Raw genomic sequence first — 22,766 nt, 5'->3', positions numbered from 1 at the left:
CGCGAGTTCGAGCCCCGCGTCGGGCTCTGGGCTGATGGCTCGGAGCCTGGAGTCTGCTTCCGATTCTGTGTCTCCCTCTCTCTCTGCCCCTCCCCCGTTCATGCTGTGCCTCTCTCTGTCTCAAAAATAAATAAACGTTAAAAACATTTTTTTTTAAAGTAGTATCTTCTTTGTGTACATTATTATGCATTAATGTTGAAACTTTTTTCTTCAGACTTTTTTTGGTAAAATTCCAGTTGTTCGAATATTTTCTATATGTAGCATATGTAATAAATTGCATCCTTTAATGAAAATATGGGGAAATTAGGGGCGCCTGGGTGGCGCAGTCGGTTAAGCGTCCGACTTCAGCCAGGTCACGATCTCGCGGTCCGTGAGTTCGAGCCCCGCGTCAGGCTCTGGGCTGATGGCTCAGAGCCTGGAGCCTGTTTCCGATTCTGTGTCTCCCTCTCTCTCTGCCCCTCCCCCGTTCATGCTCTGTCTCTCTCTGTCCCAAAAGTAAATAAACGTTGAAAAAAAAAATTAAAAAAAAAAAAAAAGAAAATATGGGGAAATTAGGATTGTATGATCTACTCTTTAGATTCTAAGAGTTGTAGTTAATGGAATAATAAAATAGAAAGTATATGTCATTCTCAGTAAGAAAAACATAGAAACCTTGTCTCTGGCTTTTTAAAGGAGCTATACTTCCCATGTTTTGTTTTTTCTTTTGTTTCTAGCTTTGTTCATCACTGGTCTGTTAGTTGAGACATCATCAGTGCTTTTTAGACCATACCCACATTTCCTTAGATAGCAATGAAAATTACATAGGGGATCTCCTGAAAGAAGGTAGCAATGTTGAGTGTGTTTAATTTTGATGGATACCTTCTTCATCCCTGGATTATTTATATTCCATTAGCAATTGGAGTCCAGTTTATCAAATTTTTTATGGCTCTTTCTTTTTGCAACCTAACAAACCTGTGCCTACCCCAAGGTCACAGATACTAAAAAAATTCTTCTGGAATTTTTTTAGTTGTAGGTTTCAGATTGGGTTTAAGGTCCATTTTGAGTTAACTTTTTAGATTTATTTTTGAGAGAGAGAGAGCCAGAGTGTGAATGGGGGAGGGGCAGAGAGAGAGGGAGACACAGAATCTGAAGCAGGCTTCAGGCTCTGAGCCGTCAGCACAGAGCCAGACGTGGGGCATGAACCCACAAACCGCAAGATCATGACCTGAGCTGAAGTCTGATGCTTAATCAACTTAGCCACGTGGGGGCTCCCATTTTGAGTTAATTTTTATGTGTGATTTAACTGAAGGTTTTGTTTTGTTTTTGTTTTTAATGGCTGTCTAATTGATTTAGCATTGTATTTTGAAAATTTTTTCTTCTCCTATTGAATTGCCTTTGCCTTTGTTGAAAATCAATTAACCAAATATGTGTGGGTCTGTTTCTGAGCACCCATTCTGTTCCATTGATGTATGTGTCTATTCTTTTCTGTTTCTTCTAAAAAAGCCAACTGGAATGTTGATTGGAATTGCATTGAATAGATATATCAGTTGATAATAATACCAACCTAACAATATTGAATCTTTCAATCCACAAATATAGTATTTATCTGTATTTATGTCACATTTAATTTCTCTAATCAGTGTTTTGTTGTTTTTAGTTATAGAAGTCTTGGACATCTTTTGTTAGATTTATTCCTAGGTATTTAATACTTTTGGCACTACCATAAATAGAATTTTTAAAAATTTAATTTTCTAATATTTTGTTGTTAGTATGTAGAAAATAATTGATTTTTAAAACTATTAATCTTCTATCTTACTACTTTGCTAATAAATTCATTTATGAGTTCTAGCAGTTTCATGAATTCTCTGGAATTTTCTACGTAAACAGTATCATCTACATGTAAAACAGTTTTATTTCTGTTCTAATTTTTCTACCTTTTATTTCTTTTTATTGCATTATTTCAGTGGCACTGACCTCTAGTATGATATTGAATAAGTGATGAAAGTGAGCATTCAGAATACTGATCTTGGGAGAAGATGATTCAGCCTTTTATATTAAGTTTAATATTAGCTGTAGATTTTTTACAGCTATCCTTTATGAGTTTGAGGAAATTCCTACTAATATTAGCTTACTAAGAGATGTTTCAGGGTTTTTTTGTTTTGTTTTTGGTGGGGTTTTTTTTTGTTTTTTTGTTTTTTTTGGGAGAGAGAGAGTGTGAGTGGGGGAGAGGGGCAGAGGAAGAGAGAGAGAATCTTAAGCAGGCTCTATGCTCAGCGCAGAGCTTAACATGGGGCTTGAATCCAGAACCCTGGGATCATGACCTGAGCTGAAATCAAGACACTCAACTGGCTGAGCCACCCAGGTGTCCCTAAGCATTTTTAATTGTAAATGAATATTTAATTTTGTCATGTGCTTTGCATCTTTTGAGATGATCATGTGGATTTTTTTCTTCTGTGGACTGTTAATATGTTGAATTATATTGGTGGAGTTTTGAATGTTCAGCCAACCTTGCATTCCTAGGATAAGTCTTACTTGGTCATGATGTATTATTACCCATTTTATATGTTGTTAGATTCATTTCGGTAATGTTTTGTAAGCTTTTTTTTTTTTTGTATAAAATAAGGATGTTTGTCTGTAATTTTCTTTATTGCAGTACCTTTCTCAGGTTTTTGTTATTAGGGTTATGTTGTTTTCCTCAGACAAGTTGGGTAGTGCTCCCTTCTCCTATTTTTTGAAAATATTTGCATCATTTTGGTATTATTTCTTCCTTGAATGGTGATAGAATTTATCAGTGAAATATTTTTTTTGGAGAGGATTTTTTTTAGCATCAACTTCTTTTATAGATATATGACTACCAAGATTTTCTGTTTTTTCTTGTGTCAATTTTATCATCTATCAGCAATTGACATTTAGTGGCATTCCAACAACACCACACTAAATCCTTTGAAAGGTTCAGAATCTTATAAAAAAAATTTTTTTTAATGTTTATTTTTGAGACAGAGAGAGATGGAGCATGAACAGGGGAGAGTCAGAGAGAGAGGGAGACACAGAATCCAAGGCAGGCTCCAGGCTCTGAGCTGTCAGCACAGAGCCTGATGCGGGGCTTGAACTCACAGATGGTGAGATCATGACCTGAGCCGAAGTCGGACGCTTAACTGACTGAGCCACCCAGGCGCCCCAGGTTCAGAATCTTATAAAGAGAGAGACTATAATGGCTGTGGGCAGATTGTTGGAACTGAAGTGAGGTGAAAGCCAACTAGACATTCACTGGTATTTGGCTGGTATTCATTGGTACTTTGTCAGGTTTTCTAAGAATGACATAATCTTTTCATACCCCCCCCCCTTTTTTTTGCCTGTAAGAAGTTTTTCTCAAACTTGTGAAAGAAAAACATTTTCATGGACTGTCCTTAGCCCAGTGCTGCCTTAAGTCATTTTTGTCATAATGTTATTTAAATATGTATAAACATAAAATTTATGCTTATAGTTCTGAGACAGCTGTAAACCAAAATAATCACACAAATTCAACCAAAGTTAAACTATAAAACCAACATAAACTCAAATTAACATTAATGTGATAGGAAACCAGATTGGAGACAATATCTTTCTACTTTTATATCAGAAGCAGTGTAGTATGTTAATTTTAAGAGCATAGGCTCTGGAGAAAGACAAAGGTTCAAACTTTGGCTCTACCACTACTTTGTTCAAGTGACTTAGTTTACTTATTCATAAAGTGAGGGTAATAATTTAGTTAATTTATTAGGAGTATTACTATAGTTAGGATATTGGTATGTCAAGTCTTAGAATAGTGCCTGGAAATTAATAATGTCCAATAAGTATTAGCTGTAATAATAATTAGTTTCATATTACTGAAACCTTAATGATTGGTGTTGGATTTAATAGTAGAATGTCTGACTCTATATTTAATGGGTTTCTGATTTGGCTTTAATAGTATGAATCCTAATACATAGAATGTTTGCTTCCCTAAGTTAACATATAAAGTGTTGATAATAACTTTATAGCTTTGTTTGCAAATTTAGGGTAACTAGATCTCATACTTAACCTAAACTCTGCTAGTCAGGGCTCTTTGAGTTTGTTTTTAATCAAGTGTCACGTGATAACTCCTAATCCGTGTGCCTAATCCAATCATAGCCCATATGAATATGGGAAAATACTGTCTGAAGTTATTTTTAATTCTTGAAAATGTAGAAAAAGCATTGTTTTTCAGCATAGAGCTTATCATCAGACTGTTGAAGGAAACCAGTAGGTTCTTGAAAGGATTTATTTTTAGCACCTTGGAAATACCCTAATTGTCTTATTGATTCTATTTTTATTAAATTTAGAATATATTGCAGCATATTGATAGTTATTCCTTGGCAGCTTGGACTCAATCCATTTAATTACCCTAAATATCAGCTAATTATGCTCTCTTATAACTGTATTGGTTAACATTGGTTGCCTGGCTGAAATATATTAATAGTGATACTGGAAAAATATTTTCACTTTATCATACTCAAGAAAAGTTTAAGAGCCTCTTCATAAGATTGCTAGTGAATTTCAGAATGTAATAAAAGTGACTTCTGATTACTGTCTATTGATTCTTAAAGGTTGGTTATTATTATAGAATTAAGTGGATAAGCTTTTAACAAAATTTGAAATTTTATCTACTTTGTCTTTTATTATAATTTTTTTTCCGGCTTGTGGGACCTTCAGTAAAGGTACTTATTTTACTACTGTAGCTTTTACTTATACAGTAAGTTCTTTGGAGTTCTACATGCTTATACAATTTTATGTTTGGATTCTGTCACATTTTTATCTGTTTGAACTGTTACAACGTCCTTAGTCAAATATTGTGCCTAATGTATGTTATTTTCTTTCTATGAACATATATATTTATTTCAACTCCTTTTTATTTTCTCATTACCCTGTGACACTTAAAGTGGTATATTGCTTCACCATCACATATGCCATTTTCATGACGTCAAATCATGATTGCCTTTCATCTGAAAATTAATGCAAAAGAGAAGTTTTGTATTTATATCTGCTAAAAAGGAAACAGCATGAATGGGTTTCCCAACAAATTGGAAGTTGAGTCATGTCACTTTAGGTGATTATGGACAATAATGTGAGTATAGATGCAAAGGCAATACTTGGATGTAATGTGATTATTTAGATGACTCATGATATGCTTAAAATAATCATATTTTTATAGAATCAAAATAAAACATTTTGGAATAGAATTATAGACTTCCCAAGAATTTATTTGTGGAGTCCAGTCTGAGAAACAATTGTACTGGGGCATGGTGCAGAGAAATTGAAGGATTCTGCTCTGAGGTTCCAAAAACCAGAGATGAATGTTATTTTTTGTGTGTCAGGTAGTAGTTGAGTTCAGCTGTATGTAATTAAATACTCCAACAACAGTGGCTTAAGCAAGGTAAGGGGCTCATCTTTCCTTATGTAATAAAGAGTCCTAGATAGTCCAGAGTTGATGTCATGGCTTTATGATGTCAACAGGGACCCAACCTCCTTCTGGCTATTCTCTCCCATCTTTAAGTTCTTATTTCATGCTCCCATTATGGCCTCTATTGCCATATGGAGCTCCAACCATCATGTCCTTGTTCTAGTCGGGAAGAAAGAGAAGGACAAAGGGCAAAAGAAAAAAAGGCAAAAACTGGACAAGTCTGTTTTTCAGAAGGCTTTCCCAAACCCCACTCAGTGGCTTTTTTTTTTTTTTAACACATTATTGCCCAGAAATGTGTTATATGACAATTCCTATTTCAAGGGACAATTCCTATTTCAATTCCTATTCCTATTAAATATAGACATTAAGAAACTTAAAAAACAAAAATAAAAAACGTCAGGCCTTCTTGCTTTATATGTGTGTGTGTGTGTGTGTGTGTGTGTGTGTGTGTGTGTGTTTATTTTTGAGAGAGAGAGCGCGTGAGCAGGGGAGGGGCAGAGACAGAGGGGGACAGAGGATCCAAAGTAGGCTCCATGCTGATAGCAGCAAGCCCAGTGCGGGACTTGAACTCAAGAACCGTGAGATCATGACCTGAGCCAAAATCAGATGCTCAGCCAACTGAGCCACCCAGGCGCCCCTTTCTTTTTTTTTAATTTTGTAATTTTAAGTTCAATATAGTTAATGCAGTTTTATATTAGTGTTAGGTGTACAATATAGTGATTCAGCAATTTTGTACATTACTCAGTGCTCATTGTGTTAATTGTAGCAGTCTTTCTCTTTTCTCTGCATTTTTAGTTTAAAGTTATATGAAACAAATAAAAATAAGTCCCTAAATTCCTAAAGTATGAAGGGAACATAAAGATCATATACTCCTGACATTTTAGCTTAGAGGTAATCTATGATTTGTTTGAGGCCACAGACTCAGGTTCCAGGACTAGAATTGAAGTTCCCAACTCCTATGCCAATAACTGTTCTTTCCATTTACTGTGCTGCTTCTTAAAATCTGGTTGCTCATGTATTAGTCTTCTGTACACAAGACAGCCGTGGTTTGGTTATACCACTGGCAAGAAAATCCTCTGTTCCCTTCAGTGATTACAATAAAGTGATAGGAGGAGATTTCTTGTTTCTTATTTGAGGGTCTTTGAAAAAAGATTTTTTAAAATGTTTATTTATTTAGAGAGAGAAAGAGCTTGAGGAAGGGAGGGGCAGAGAAAGAGGTAGTGAGAAGCCTGATACAGGACTTGAACTCACAAACTGTGAGATCATGACCTGAGCCAAAATCAAGAGTCATATGCTTAACTGACTGAGCCACCCAGGCACCCCTTTATTTGAGGGTCTTATGTGTTCACTTTGTTAGTGTTGATGGCACTGCCAGCATTTATATATTTATTCATTCATTCTTCATTCATTCACTCATCATTAACAGTAGATTATAAATTCTCAAGAGCAGGACCATATCGTATTAATCCCCAAGTAGGCCCTCATTGATGAATGCAAAATTATAGTTCCTGTCGTCAAGTAATTCTCAGTCATGTTTGGGAAACAGACAAGAATGTCAATGATAACAGTACAGAGATAACTCAGGAGATGATAGATGCACAAGTGAAAAGAATTTGAATACATTTTTGAGGCTGAAAGAAGTTCTGGAAAGACTTCAACAGGAGGTGGTCTCAAGTTCAGTTTTGAAAGGATTTTCCAGATGAATAAAGAAGAGGGCTGCATATCAAGACAAAGAACAAATTTTTAGAGGCCTAGTGGAGGGTGAGAAACTTTAGCAAAGAGGAGACCATAAAAAATGTGGGGAAATCCCATAGTAGTAGGAAATGAGGTTTGAGAGGTTGGCTGTGGTCCTGACCACATCACAGAGGCCTCATAACATGTGAAAGGTTTCACTTTACCTAACTCTACTGATGAGGTGCCATAGAGATTCAAATGTGCTTTTTTGTATGACCACCTGACATTATAGTTAGACCTTGGTACCTCAGTGCAGAGCCCACCTACACTGAGGCACCACTTGTTAACTCACGGCTACAGATGAACAGGACCGACTAACCACACATCAAGATCCTTGTTCCTCCTTCTCCACGCCCCTCATCCCAGTTCTCCCCAGGATCTCCCTTTTACTTGACCTTTCTAATCACATGCAGACTCCACGTGCCCCATTTTACTTTTCTTGCCCATCATCTTGTCCTCACTCTTACCCAGCCAAGGACTCATAATAAGTGATTCTTTCTGAAGTCTGTCCAATAAAGAATAGTTTATTCCTATTTGGTAGTTGGTTATCCTAGGGTGCCCAGGAGGCTCAGATGGTGGAACACACCAGACCCATCTTTTACCTCTAAATTGTGACATGAAAGGCAGTATTTCAGGAATTTCAGACAGCAAGGAGGCAGAAAGCCTGTTTCTAAGATTTGGTTAGAGTCCCAGCACCTGGCCCACCCATCCTTGCTTCTGATCTACAGACTGCCTGCAACCCAGATCCCAGCAGGTGCACTCTAGTGGCTCTCCTCCCAGTCCATTCTCCTTTCTCTATTAGACTTTCCTTCTGCACTTCAGCACTTGATTCTTTCCTTGGACTCTTAGTTGCATCATTGCTTTCTGGTGCCCAGCAGAGGATTGACTTCCCTTCTGTAACTCATCCTAGAATGGATCTCAGCCTTTGTTGGTTCTGCCTTCAGTAATGAAGTTTCTGATGGCAGAGTGTAAAGTTGGAAGTGCATTTTCTTGGTTAATACAAATAATGCATACATTTTACTCTTAAGGGGCTGACTAAGCCTCTTTTTGTGACTTTGGAAGTAAAATGTACCATGACAGACCTCACCTCTTTTTTATTGCTTGTTTTTTTTTTCTTTCCCACATTTTTTCTTATGCAGATATTACTTTTTATGTAGATATTATAACATTGAAGGAAACGGACAAAAATCTTGTTTCACAGCCATAAGGCATCAACTGTTTTTTACTTTTCCCTGTATTCTCTTCCAGTCCCTGCCCATGTGCAGCAATATTAACTAGATAAAGTTTTGAAGTGCATTTCTTTTTTATGACACATGATCATAGTTCAAGGATATTGAAATGATGGAGATACGGGAATATCTTGGGTAATAATGGCTTCTTATTTTGATTATTTCCCTTTAGGAAAGACACTGCTGATCCTGTAACATGGAGGATTGCCTTCATACCTCATCTGAGAATCTGTCCAAATTGGTCAGCTGGGCCCACAGCCATGGGACCATTTGCAGCCTCATTCCAAACCTGAAACACTTGCTTTCAGAAGGTTCCCATGGGAACCTCACAGCAATGTGGGGCTGTAGTGCTGGCCATGCTTATCACTGGCCATTGACAGCTACTTGCAGAGCTGGGTCCCAAGAAAGGGTCTGTTTCCAGGATAACAGAAGTTTTAACTCTGATAGTCCCAGTATAATCGGAGTGCCCTCCGAGACACAAACTAGCCCTGTTGAAAGGTACCCTGGGAGACCAGTGAAAGCGAAGCTAGACTGTAATCGGACCAGAGACTCTTGTGACTTCTCTTATTGCAGTGAGCCCTCTGAACTGGATGAAGCTGTTGAAGAATATGAAGATGAAAACACCCTGTTTGACATGGTTTGTGAGTCTTCTGTTACAGATGAGGATAGTGACTTTGAACCCCAAACCCAAAGGCCTCAAACCATTGCTCGAAAAAGGCCTGGAATAGTTCCATCTTCTCTCCATTCCAGCTCCCAAGCTCAAATGGTTGATGAATGCAGCAATGATGTCATCATTAAGAAAATCAAACAAGAGATTCCTGAGGATTATTACATTGTGGCGAATGCAGAGCTGACTGGAGGGGTAGACGGACCAGCCCTGTCATTGACACAGATGGCAAAACCCAAGCCTCAGAGTCATGCTGGTCCCTCTTGTATAGGGTCTGCTAAGCTGATTCCCCATGTAACATCTGCCATCAGCACAGAGCTGGACCCACATGGTGTGTCTGCATCCCCCTCTGTGATGTCCAGACCGATCGTCCAGAAGACTGCCAGGGTATCTCTGGCTTCACCAAACAGAGGACCTCCCAGTGCCCATGGCACAAACCAGCAGGTGGCCATGCAGATGCCTGTGAGCACTTCCCATCCTAATAAACAGATCAGCATCCCTTTGTCTGCCCTGCAACTGCCTGGACAAGATGACCAAATTGCTTCTGAAGAGTTCCTGCCCCATCTGCCCAGCCAGGTCTCCTCTTGTGAGGTAGCTCTTTCTCCCTCAGTTAACACAGAGCCAGAAGTGAGCTCCAGTCAGCAGCAGCCCCCAGTTGCTCCAACCATAACCACTGAGGCCACAGCACAGTGCATACCAGGTATGGCACATGAGGTGACAGAGAGTCCCTCATCCATGTACGTCAGAGAATTCTGCGCCGTCAACACTTATGAAACCATTGGCTCAATTTGCTAGAATTCAGGCCTTTATTATTCTCAGAAAGATAGAAATAATGAAATATATGACATCCAGGTGTTACTCTAAAGGAAATTCATCTGAATTAAGGCCATCCATCCAGTCAGTGTACCTCAGGGCTGAGAGGACAGCTGTAGGATTGTGCTGTTGCTATTGCATGGCTAGATTTAAGGTTTGTATCTGATCTTAAGCCGAACTTTATATAGCAGAGTTATCTTTGAAAAAAAATTTGTCTCCTATCAGTATCAAAGTATTTGATTGCTGTTTGAAGCCAAAAATGATGTTGGGTTAGACAAATAATGACAATAGAACTGGCGCTTTTCCTTTATTATTTGTCTGAACCATCTTGGCATTTCTATTCATTTTAGTTGGTGTGGCAGTTTAGAACAAGGTTTTTAAAAAGCAATAAATAATTCTAGAAGAAATATTTTATCTTTTATCTCATAATTTAAAATAACTTGCATTCCTGGAATACATGGGCCTAACTCAGCGGATGAGAGGGGAGGGATATAATCATATGAGGTCTCTATCTGTTATTCTGATATTCTGATATTCTGTAATTCTCATGTTCAGTTCTTATTTAATCTGGGATATTATTATATAAAGGGGGCTTGAGTGTCGCGTGTTTGGATCCATTATTCAAATCTAATAGGCCAGAAGTAGAAACATGGATAAGGATGACAGATATGTAGAACAGAGAGTAGAGAAAGCAGAAATTTGTGGCACATTTTGGTTTCATTTTAATTCCTCTCAAGGAAGTCCTGTATTTTCGGAAAAGTCTCCTAGAATCCTGTGGTACCTGTGCCTTTACCCAATTTATGATTTTCCTGCGATAGCCCTGGTGTTATTAATAAAATACACAATGAAAATATTCATATCCTGACTAAGAATTAGGCTTTTCAGTTTATTCATTTTTCCTTCTTTTTAAAGTAACAGCTTTATCAAGATATAATTCACATACCATAAAATATACTCTTTTAAAGTATACAGTCCAGTGGCTTCAGGTATATTTACAGAGTTGTGCAGCCATTACCACTATATAATTCAAAACCCTGTCATCACCCCAGAAAGGAGCCCATACTTATCAGCAGTCTCTCTTTCCCTCCTCCCAACCCATCAACCACTAATCTACTTTATGTCTCTATGGATTTGTCTTTTGTGCTCATTTCATGTAAATGGAATCATATCGTGTGGCCTTTTGTGACTACCTTCTTGCAATTAGCTACTTTTTTAAATGTTAATTTATGTTGTAGCATGTATCAGGATTTCTTTTTATTACCAAATAGTACTTCATTATATGGATATACCTTATTTTGTTTTCCTATTCATCAGCTGGTGGGCATTTAGGTTGTTTTTATTTTGGGGCTGTCATGAGTAATACTGTTAATAACATTCATATACAAGTTTTTGTGTGGACATATAATTTCATTTCACTTGGGCAACTACCTAGAAGTGTAATTGCTGGGTGTATGATAACTCTATGCTTAATTTTTTGAGGAACTGCCAAACTGTTTTCCAAAGTACCTCCGCCATTTTAAAATCACCAACAATGTTAAAAGGTTCCTGTTCCTTAATGTGCTCACCAGTACTTGTTATTTTCCATTAAAAAAAATTCATCCTACTAGATGCATGAAATAGTATCTCATTATGGTGTTGATTTCCATTATCCTAATGACTAATGGTGTTAATTGAACTTTTAAAAGTTTTACTTCAATCATTTAATAACAATATGGTCTTTGGCTAATCCTGGCATAATTTAGACACGTTATTTTTATTAGGCTGGTGAAGTATTTGTACTAGGTAGGAAATCTGACTCTTGATACATATAGGATATAAGTAGTAGTACTTTTTCACTTAAATAAATAGTTGTATCTAGTTTATTTGTGTCCCCTCCCCCCCTTTTTAAATATAAATTAGGAGACTTGGCCTGACAGAGTTTTCTGCATTCCCACTTAATTTATATTTGAGGGTAGAATTCAGAAATGTATTTTGCACGGTGGTCCAGTATACCAAAACAGCTTAGTAAGACTGTTGTATTACATATCCTTCCATGAACTTACCCAGCATCCTTCCTCTAATGTACCACAGCTTAGTAATTGTATTGTCCCCTCCACTAACTTACCCCAGATTTTCTTGTATCTGCCTAGTGGATAAGGAATGAAACATCAAGGCTCTTTACTAAATAAAATATGAATATCTTATTATATAATTGTTTTTGAAAAGAAATTCAGCCTATTTGAAAAAAATATTTTAATCTATTTATTTTTATATAGATTACATTCTCTTAGGCTTTTTTCTTTTCTTAATGAAATTGTATTTTTTTATAATAGCTATAAAAGCAGGTATGGCCAAGTACAGCACATAATGAATACAATTGTAAACTGTGATTTAGCTTTACTCTAGCAAGGAGAATTGGTTTGGCTTGGAATTGAACCTTTAAGAAAAACAGTATAAAGAACTGGTAATGGGAATTTCCTAAGGAATCATTTTGATGTTTTTTTGATCCGTTGTTCTTTGGAAGGATATTATATTGCTAAGATATCATTAGCTAAAGAAACACTATTTGTACTGGAAACATCATGGAACAAATAATCTGATTGACATTTTTGAACGTTCCGTAGACTTAAATTTACCATTGTTCTATAGAGCCCAATTAGGCTCTGTGCTCTAACGCTTTTATTTACTTGTTTTGCATATTTATTGCAGTGGGTAGTCTTTATTCTAAACATAGATTTTTTTTAAATTTAGAATTCAGCACATCCAAATGTATGCGAATGATTATGTACAGATGGACCTTACTCAGTTAATATATAAAGTGTACTTGGGACTAAGCAAAGAAGAAAGCTTTTGAAAAGAACTTGCTGTAAGCAAAATCAGGTACTCTTCTTAAGAAAACAGATGTTGTATAAGCTGGAGTTCTTATCAGATCATTGTAGAAATACTGCATATCTTTGAATAATATTTTTAAAATAATCTGACAAATGACTATTGAGTCAACCAAAAACAAAGAGAAATTGTCTCATTTTACTTAGTTTTACTGATGCTATTTAAATTGTATTCTCCTAGTGTAAAGTCATCCTTATTTATGTTCAAAATTAAACAACCAAAGTGATAAAATGTTAATCAAGGTATGGATAAAATTATTTTCATACCAACCCTGTTATACTGTTCAACCCAAATCTTAGCAAACAGTAATGAGGAGAGAGGACATATATTATTAAAAGAATTATTAACTATCTCCCAGTGGCTTAGATTCCATTACATTTTGAGGTTTTTAAATGTAAATTTGGGGCATTTGTTATAAATTTAAATCTCTATTGCATTGTGAGTTGGGTTTTTATGTGCATATTTCTCAAATACACACACATACACACGACTTACTTTATGATTTTGTACAAGGACCCCTTTTATTAATCAGCTTTTCCCCCAGAAGTTTTATAGTAGCAAGCAATCAACTTTTTCTTATCGGATTTATAATATATGTGTGTTTTTCTCTTGAAAATACACATCTTGGAGCACATGGTGGCTCAGTTGGTTAGGCTTCTGGCTCTTGATTTCAGCTCAGGTCATGATATCACATTTCCTGAGTTTGGGCCCTGCGTTGGGCTCTGTGCTGACAGTTTGGAGCCTGCTTGGGATTCTCTGTCCCTCTCTCTGTCCCTCTCTCTGTCTCTGTCTCTGTCTCTGTCTCTGTCTCTCTCTCTCTCTCTGCCTCTCTGCTCCTCCCCTGCTCACTCCTTCTCTCAAAAATAAAGAAATAAACATTAAAAGAAAGAAAATACACATCTTTAGTTTCTTCTAATAAATCGTATGTTCTATATATATATCGGAAATATTAACTCAGTCTATTTTTTTTTAAGTTTTTTATTTATTTATTTTGAGAGAGAGCACACAAGTGGGGGGTGGGCGCAGAGAAAGAGAAAGAGAAAGAGAATCCCAAGCAGGCTCCACACTATTAGCATAGAGCCTGATGCGGGGCTTGAACTCACGAACTGCGAGATCGTGACCTGAGCCAGAACTAAGAGTTGGAGGCTTAACTGACTGAGTCACCTAGGCACCTCTCTCATAGTCTATTTTGTACATTGGAAATACATTTCTGTCTTTACTGTTAAAGTAATTTTGGTATAATTAAAGTAAGTTTGTTGATGGCATTTTTTAAGATGGGTTTTCTTAATTTTTATGAAGGTTAATCTTTTTAGCCTTTATTTAGCTATCATCTTTTCTGCCTTTGGTTATTTTGCTAAGGATGTCCTTTCCCTCCCTTGAGTCAGATAACTACCTGTATTTTACTCTGGTTCTTTTCTGGTCCCCCGCAACCCCATCCTGTCTCCTTTGTTTTTTTTACCTTTAACTCTGCAGTTAGAATATATTTTGGATTGGAACCTCACTTCATTATTTTTGCAGTTAGATGTTTCAGCATCATTCATTAAATAATTCCTGTTTATATATCACATTTTTGTTTATAATTGGGTCTGTTTGTAGATTTTCAATTCTGTTGTTGATCTCTTTTTCTTCTAATTTTTTATTATTTGAGTATTTTTTTTTTTAAGATTTTTTTTTTTTTTTAAGTAATCTCTGCACCCAACACAGGGCTTGGACTTAAAACCCTGAGATCAGTAGTCACTCACTCCACCAACTGAACTAGCTAGGTTCTCCACTATTTGATTATATCTTATACAAAACAAAATGCATTCATAGAAAAAGAAGAGTATAATTTAAAGTATTGAATAGAATAGAATAGCATAATTTAAAGTATTTAATAGAATTTAGTAAGTTTTTTGTTTCTTAGATTTTTTTTTTTTTGGGTGGGGAGAGAGATCATGAGTGGGGGAGAGGGACAGAGGGAGAAAGAGAACCCCAAGCAGACTCCACGCTCAGCGTGGAACCCAGCTCGGGCCCTGATCCCATGACCCTGGGATCATGACCTGAGCCAAAACCAAGAGTCCAACGCTTAACTGAGTGAGCCACCTAGTGCCCCAAGTTTAATAAGCTTTTAAAATGATTAAGTCATATATTCTAGTTATTTGGTCTGTGTTTACATGCATAAACAGTGATTTTTCTTGTCAAAAACAAAAAACCTGAGTTAAAATAAGTTAAAAGAGAATAAATTGCTTTATAGTCCAAGGACATATCTTGAAACAAGCTTTTATGCAATGGTCAAATGATGTCTAGTTTCTTTCTTGCTATTTCTCACCCTTAGCTTCCTTGGTATTAGCTCTATCTGTAGATATTTGATTCCTGCATTGTCCCTAAGGTGATTGCCAAGTGCTGCTAAGATTGTTGTCTTGCAGTAGACTGTGCCTTTGTCACAGCATTCCCCTTAACCCCTGAATCAGTCTTTGGAGCATCACGCCCCCAACAGGAAATGGTATTGAGGCCAGTTCTACACAAACCACATAGCTAGGTGTAGAGGTTGGATGGGGGTATTCTTCCAAGGACATTCATTCTAGGTACTAATCTTGAAAGGGGCAGCAAACCAGTAGGTAAGTAAGTAGGTACTTACTACTATTTGTGTGTATTTTTGTTTTTGTTTTGAGCACTTAAAGTTTTTTGTTTGTTTATTTATTTTTTTTTAATGTTTATTTTTGAGAGAGAGCTGAGCTGTCAGCACGGAGCCCGATGTGGGGCTTGAACTCTCACAAACTGCAAGATTGTGACCTGAGCCAAAGTAGGATGCTTAACTGACTGAGCCACCCAGGTGCCCTTGAGCACTTAAGTCTTTTTTAATGTGGTCAGATAGGAGGAGATGTTTATATATGTCATTCAAGGACAGGATATACTAGAACAGTGTTCTAACATAAGGGGTAGAAACATATATGAATATGTATGCTTGTGTGTGTCTGTATATGCATATGTATACATACATATCCATGATATTATATATATTTTCTTATTCCACAAGAAATATATGCCTCTTCTTGCAAGATAGGACAAGACTAAATATGTTTTCTTAGCCACACCCTTTTCTGTGCCTTCCTGCAGGAAAACCTGAGACATAAATTCTGAAAGATAAGGGAGGGAGAGTAAAAATTCAGGCTCAGTTTTATGCCATCATTTCCCTCCTTATCACAGGGTGCTTATCTGAGGATTGATAAGTCAGGCAGTGCTGGGCATTGAGATAGTAGAGCCTGGCCATTCAGAGTTTGGAATCAGACATGCCTAGCTCGATTCTCACCCCTACCTCCTGCTGGCCTTGTGAAATTAGCTGTCATTTCATTTTCCTGAGACTGTTTTCTCATTTGTAAAGTAATAATAGTGCCTGTCTTATCGGATTGTTTGAGGACCAAATGCAAAAATATAGGTTAAAGAGAATACCTGACATATAATAAACACTCAGCAAATAAGTTTCTACCATTACTAATATTTTTATTTCATTATCATCACCATTGTTGCCATTATTAGGCTGTGCTCAATACTCTTTAAGTAATGAGGTAGATTCCGATGTTATGCAATTACATCCATTCATCTTCTAAAAAATGTTCCATGGACCAGTATTACCAGCATCAGCTGGAAGCTTAGAAGAAGTGCAGAATCTATGGTCCTACCCCAGACCTAAAGAATCAAAATTTGCATTTTAATAAGATCTCCACATAACCTGTATGCACATTGAAGCTTAAGAAGCAGGGGCGCCTGGGTGGCGCAGTCGGTTAAGCGTCCGACTTCAGCCAAGTCACGATCTCACGGTCCGTGAGTTCGAGCCCTGCGTCAGGCTCTGGGCTGATGGCTCAGAGCCTGGAGCCTGTTTCCAATTCTGTGTCTCCCTCTCTCTCTGCCCCTCCCCCGTTCATGCTCTGTCTCTCTCTGTCCCAAAAATAAATAAACGTTGAAAAAAAAAGAAGCAGTGATACAGGGAATGCAGGGCCCATATTATGGGGCACATTGTTATTCCATCCAGCCACCCAGTAACTGAACACTCTTGCTGTGTGAGAGAATTCCCTCTGTGCACCTGCATTTCCCCATTGGAGAGGCCAAAAACTTGGTTCCAAGTTTGTATTTCAATGAGGGCACAGTCTTGTGACCTTAGGCTTTGTCAGTCAAATGCACTGACACCAGACTCCAATTAGAAGTACCTAGACAGATACCATATGTTTTCACTCTTAGGTGGATCCTGAGAAACTTAACAGAAACCCATGGGGGAGGGGAAGGAAAAAAAAAAAAAGAGGTTAGAGTGGGAGAGACCCAAAGCATAAGAGACTCTTAAAAACTGAGAACTGAGGGTTGATGGGGGGTGGGAGGGAGGGGAGGGTAGGTGAGGGGTATTGAGGAGGACACCTTTTGGGATGAGCACTGGGTGTTGTATGGAAACCAGTTTGACAATAAACTTCATATATTGAAAAAAAAAAGTACCTAGAAGAATCTATTTTGCAAATGCAAATCTTGCCATTTCTAGAGGTAGCAGAAGCAGCATCCCTGCAGTGGTTTCAGCCTTAGAGGCCCGTTGTTGGAGTTTGGTGGCTTCATGACATCTACCAGAGCAAATCTGTGTTGGGTCAGAGAGTTTTTTGTGGATTCCTGCAAACCTGATTTACTGGTATTCTAGGAAACCCTGTGGCCCTTATTAAATTCTTTTATGCCGAACCTCACTAGATTGGGCTTTCATTGTTCTAAACAAAGAATCTGGAGGCATATAACCTCTAAACCTAGGAAATGTTGCATGAAAAATAAAATAATTTTCTTTTTGTCACTAGGTTTGTATTTTCAGCTAAAATTAATGACATCCCTTTGGTAAGTAACCACTGATACCAGGATGGCCTGTATCATATGATATCTTGCTGTACAAATTGTACAAACAATCAATAGGATGGTGAGGGTAGAGATAGCTTCTCCTCACACTAAATCTTCCCTTCCTTCCAGTGGGAGTTTTTGCTGGAATGTGTCCCTTGTTGGGAAGTGGTTGGAAGCACAGGTTAACATATTCCCTGAACCTAGAATGGGGGAAGGAGGTACTTAGTACTTTTGCTTTCAGCTACGGACTTTATTTAAAGGGCAGTTCTGGGAAATGAGAGAAATCCCAGTTGGAACTTCTTACCATTATGTTAAATATTGGTTGAAAGTTAATTTTGAGTTATTAGTTTTTTCTTAGGTGTACCTTTTTCCACACTAATTCACATGATACTATTTTCTGAAATGATCTATTTTATTTCTTAAGTTGGTACCTCTGACAAAGGGATTGAATAGCAAAATCACCTGGAGGTAGCCCAAATAAGGAGGATTAAGAAAATCTGGACATTGACTTTTTTTTAATTGCCTCATATATTTCATTTATTCCTTCTTCCATTTCTTTCTCTCCTTGTATAATTTTGCCCTTGAGTTGCCATTGATAGTAGTGGTAATGTCAAAAGTTTTGTAAGATCTGGTGAAGAGGAGTAAGCTTTATTTCATTAGGTCTTTGAGAAGAAAGTTAATGAACTAGATACGTATCTAATTTATTGTGTTCTCCACACAGTACCCTTCTCTCCAGTCCTAGTGCCTCGCAAGTAGCATGAGTGTGGTCATTATATTAGTAATTTCTTGACCTCAAGTATATAACTTAGGGAAAAATTACGTACCTGGGTACAGGAGTTTCTGGGGCTCACTGCTTGATGCTAGCAACATCATCTAAGAAGCAAGAGCCTTGTTTCATTCCTCTCTTCACCTAATTGGACAGTGGATTGCATGTCCACAGGAAGAGAGGGCAAGTCAAAACATTGATGAAATTATAGGCCTCTAATGTGTTACTGAATACTGTGAACCTTTTCAGATCTGTACCATCAGCCGCCCTTCCCTTAGCCTGTTAGATGCCACCTTCCACCCCTCTCCTGAGTATCACAGTCTGATTGTTTCTCCATTTGAAGATCACCAGCTCTTGATTTTCCTACTTGAGTGTCATAGGATCACTTCTCCTCTACCTAGGTGTTGGAAAGCCCTTCCTCCCCAAATGATGAAAGGGCAGTTCTCAGAGTGGAGTGGTGGGGGTTGTCTTAGGTTTTATCACGCATAGCAGAAAGCTTATAATAATGAGTTTTAAGGATCTGGGGTTGGTGGTCTTTAGCTCCTGGCTGGTAAGCACTCCCCTCCTTCCTTCCTGCAGTGTAGTTCTTTGAAAAAAGAAAAGACTTGGTTTTAAATTAGTAATTTCTAGTTTTATTTTCTACACTGGCAATAGGGGAGGTGTTGTGGGGATCATTCTGTTAAAAAAAATGACAGTATTTTCATCTCTTTTCAAAGTATTTAGGTTTTTACAAAGACAGTTTTACTAAGGCAGAAAACTCATTATAACTTACAGTATAAAACTTACATACATCTTGGGGCGCCTGGGTGGCGCAGTCGGTTGAGTGTCCGACTTCAGCCAGGTCACGATCTCGCGGTCCGTGAGTTCGAGCCCCGCGTCAGGCTCTGGGCTGATGGCTCGGAGCCTGGAGCCTGTTTCCGATTCTGTGTCTGCCTCTCTCTCTGCCCCTCCCCCGTTCATGCTCTGTCTCTCTCTGTCCCAAAAATAAATAAACGTTGGGAAAAAAAAAATTAAAAAAAAAAACAAACTTACATACATCTTATTATAAAGCTATAATAATTAAAATGGAATGATCTGACATAAAGATAGACAAGTAGAGCAGAACAGGATAGAGAGCCTAGAAACCCACCTACACATAAATAGGAACTGTATGTAAAAGAGATGGCATCTCAGATTAGTGGGAAAAGGGTGGACCAGTCAGTGAATAGTATTGGACATTTGGTCACGTATGTGGAACAAAATAAAATTGGGTCCTCACCTTACATCAGACATGAAAATAAATTTCATTTAAAGATCTAAATGTGGAATTATAAACTTAAAACTATCTAAAGGAAATCCTGCAAAATAGCCTTGATGTTAGGAAGAATTTTTAAAACATGGCACAAAAAAGACACAAACCATAAAGGAAAAGATTGGAAATGCTAACAGCCTTAAGGTAAAAGTCTTAAAGTAAAAGTCTTAGCTGACACAAGGGATATCATAAACAAAGTTAAAAGATAAGCAACCATCTGTGAGATGAGTTTAATGTGCATAACCAAAAATATTCATACAGATAATATATATAAAGAACTGCCACAAATCAGTAGGAAAAAGGTCAAATAATCCAGTAGGGAAATGAAAAAAGGAACTGAAGAAGCACTTCTAATAAGAGGAAACCCATTTAGTTAGTAAACATGAAAAATGCTCAACCTCACTGGTAATCAAAGGGACACAAGACAACAACGAGGTACAGAAAGGCAAAAATTATTAACTATCCGAAGTGTTGTTGAAAGTATGGAAAAATGGGAACATGGTTGTGGGAATATAAATTAGTACAACCATTTTGGAGAACAGTTTGTAATATTTAATAAAATTAAAGATATGCAGAGCATCCAACCTAGGAATTCAATATCTAGGTATTTGCCCTAGAGAAATATCCATAGATAGAGAGACAAAGAGAAAGAGGGAAGGATGGATGTACAGGAGTGTACATTGCAACTTTGTGATAACAAGTTAAAAAAAATGACAATGTCAGTGTCTATCAAGAGAGAAATTGTATATATAATTTTTAATTTTTTTTTGACTATTATTTATTTTTGAGAGAGACACAGAATGCGAGTGGGTTGGGACAGAGAGAGAGGGAGGCACAGAATCTGAAGCAGGCTGCAGGTTCCGAGCTGTCAGCACAGAGCCCAATGAGGGGCTCAAACTCATGAGCTGTGAGACAATGACCCCAGCCGAAGTTGGATGCTCAACCGATGAGCCACCCAGGTGCCCCTAAATTATATTTTTCAATGGAATATGTGCATCAGTCAGATCTAAATTTACTAATGTAGATAAATCTTGAAGATACAGTTGCAGAATAATAGAGTACCATACCTTTTTTAAAAAACCCAAATACCAAAATATATTGTTCTTATGCACAGCCCCTCACATACAGTTAATTATGAAACATGAAAGGAGATACCACAAATGATAATGGTTGCCTTTGAGGAGGAAGGGGGATGGGAAATGAACTATATCTGTAACATTTTCTTTTAAAAACATGTAAAAAATATGACAAAATAATAACATGTATTAAATCTGAATGACAGGAACATGAATTGTGTTACATAAGAGGCAACACAAGTGCAGTGCTTAATTATGGATATCCAGACACACAACTGCCTGGATTCATATTCCAGCTCTGCCACTCCTTTTCTGGGTGAGTTTGGCAAGTTAGTTAACTTCTCTGTGGTTTCATTTTTTCATCTGTAAAATGAAGAAAATAACGTATTTATTCTATAGGGTTGATACAAGGATTACATTAATCCATACAAAGCCCTCTGATTCAAGGTCAGCATACTTTAGCATTATTCTGTATACTTTTCTGTATATTTCAAACGTGGTTACTTTTTTTAAAACATGGTTACTTTTTAAAAAAAAAAAGTTTATTTATTTTTAGGGAAGGGACAGAAAGTGAGGGAGAGAGAGAATCCCAAGCAGGCTCCACGCCATTAGCGCGGAGCCCAACATGGAGCTCCATCTCCTGAACTAAGAGATCATGACCTGAGTCAAAATCAAGAGTTGGACACTTAACCAGTTGAGCCAACAGGCGCCTCTAAAACAGGATTACTTTTTGTTGGTTTATTTTTATTTTTATTATTATTATTTTTTTAATGTTTATTTTTGAGAGAGACAGAGCATCAGTCGGGGAGGGGCAGCAAAGCAGGCTCCAGGCTCTGAGCTGTCAGCACAGAGTCTGATGCGGGGCTTGAACCACAAGATCACGACCTGAGCTGAAGTTGGCCACTAAACCAGCTGAGCCACCCAGGTGCCCCAAACATGATTACTTTTTAATACAGAGAAAGACGGATACCATATGTTTTCACTCCTATGTGGATCCTGAGAAACTTAACAGAAACCCATGGGGGAGGGGAAGAAGAAAAAAGTTAGAGATGGAGGGAGGCAAACCATAAGAGACTCTTAAAAACTGAGAATAAACTGAGGGTTGATGGGGGGGTGGGAGGGAGGGGAGGGTGGGTGATGGGTATTGAGGAGGGCACCTGTTGGGATGAGCACTGGGTGTTGTATGGAAACCAACTTGACAATAAATTTCATATTAAAAACATTTTTTAAATAAATATAGATTATGAAAATAAGTAAAATTGTGGAATATTTATGAGATGAGGGCATTACGACATTGTTATTACTGAATATAGAAGGGTTTTTTTGTGTGTGTAAGAAAGCAAATTTTACTTAACATTATCTTCTGGTGTACTTGTTTATAGACAAAGAATTTGGGGATTATTCTTACAAATTTCAACACTGTGGCTTCCCTCCTATGCTTATAATGGGACGCTGTCATGGGGAATTTTTTTAACTTCCTCTGCTATAATATGTAAAAAACAACCAAAAAATACCCCCAAATGTTCTCTATTATCTATTAGCACTTTTATTTCCAAAATAATACTGCCTGAGTTCCATGAAGAAAGAGGTTGTTTCCATTATTTTACTGATGAGAAATGAGCCACAAAGAAACTAGGTGATTTGCTTAGTTACGGTGGGAGAAACTTGGTCTCGTGCTTGTTAACTTCTAAGTTAACATTGAGTCACTGCTATGTACCTACCTCTGCTTGTCTTGGTATAGGTATAGCCTAAACCTCCAAACGCTCCTTCTTCTCCTTTTTTCATTTTCAGGTCATGCCTATCACTTACCCAAAGTTTAGACTGCCAGAGTACATCTTAAAGATATGATTTATTTTCTCTGAGAATCATTTCTGAAAGGACCCAGGGTTTAAATAGAAGGATTCAGGGAGACAGGAGACATGTGTTTTAGTCTCTTTTTCTGCTAAGCATCTGGCCAAGTCACTTGCACTTGAATTTATCAAACATTTTTTTAAGATCAACTATATGACAGAAGTGATGAAAATACAAAGATGAATGTCAGATTCC

At 37.4% G+C, this 22,766-nt stretch overlaps 1 protein-coding gene across 5 annotated transcripts in view; it reads left to right on the top strand.

Moving 5' to 3' along the window:
- The window catches only part of KIAA1958 (KIAA1958 ortholog), a 162,214-nt gene that overhangs the window by 62,886 nt on the left and 76,562 nt on the right, over positions 1-22,766 (top strand). For all 5 annotated transcript variants that reach the window (XR_007146192.1, XR_007146191.1, XM_047829455.1 and 2 more), the window contains exon 2: positions 8,573-9,767. Coding sequence is in view for 3 of the 5 variants with exons in the window: in XM_047829455.1 (XP_047685411.1) it covers positions 8,597-9,767 (1,171 nt within the window). In the remaining 2 variants the exon portion in view is untranslated. The remainder of the gene's footprint in view (positions 1-8,572; positions 9,768-22,766) is intronic.

Source organism: Prionailurus viverrinus, chromosome D4 (genome assembly GCF_022837055.1).
Source record: "Prionailurus viverrinus isolate Anna chromosome D4, UM_Priviv_1.0, whole genome shotgun sequence".
Taxonomy (NCBI): domain Eukaryota; kingdom Metazoa; phylum Chordata; class Mammalia; order Carnivora; family Felidae; genus Prionailurus; species Prionailurus viverrinus.
The sequence above is the reverse complement of the archived record's forward strand: the minus strand, read 5'-3'. Positions and strand labels throughout refer to the sequence as shown.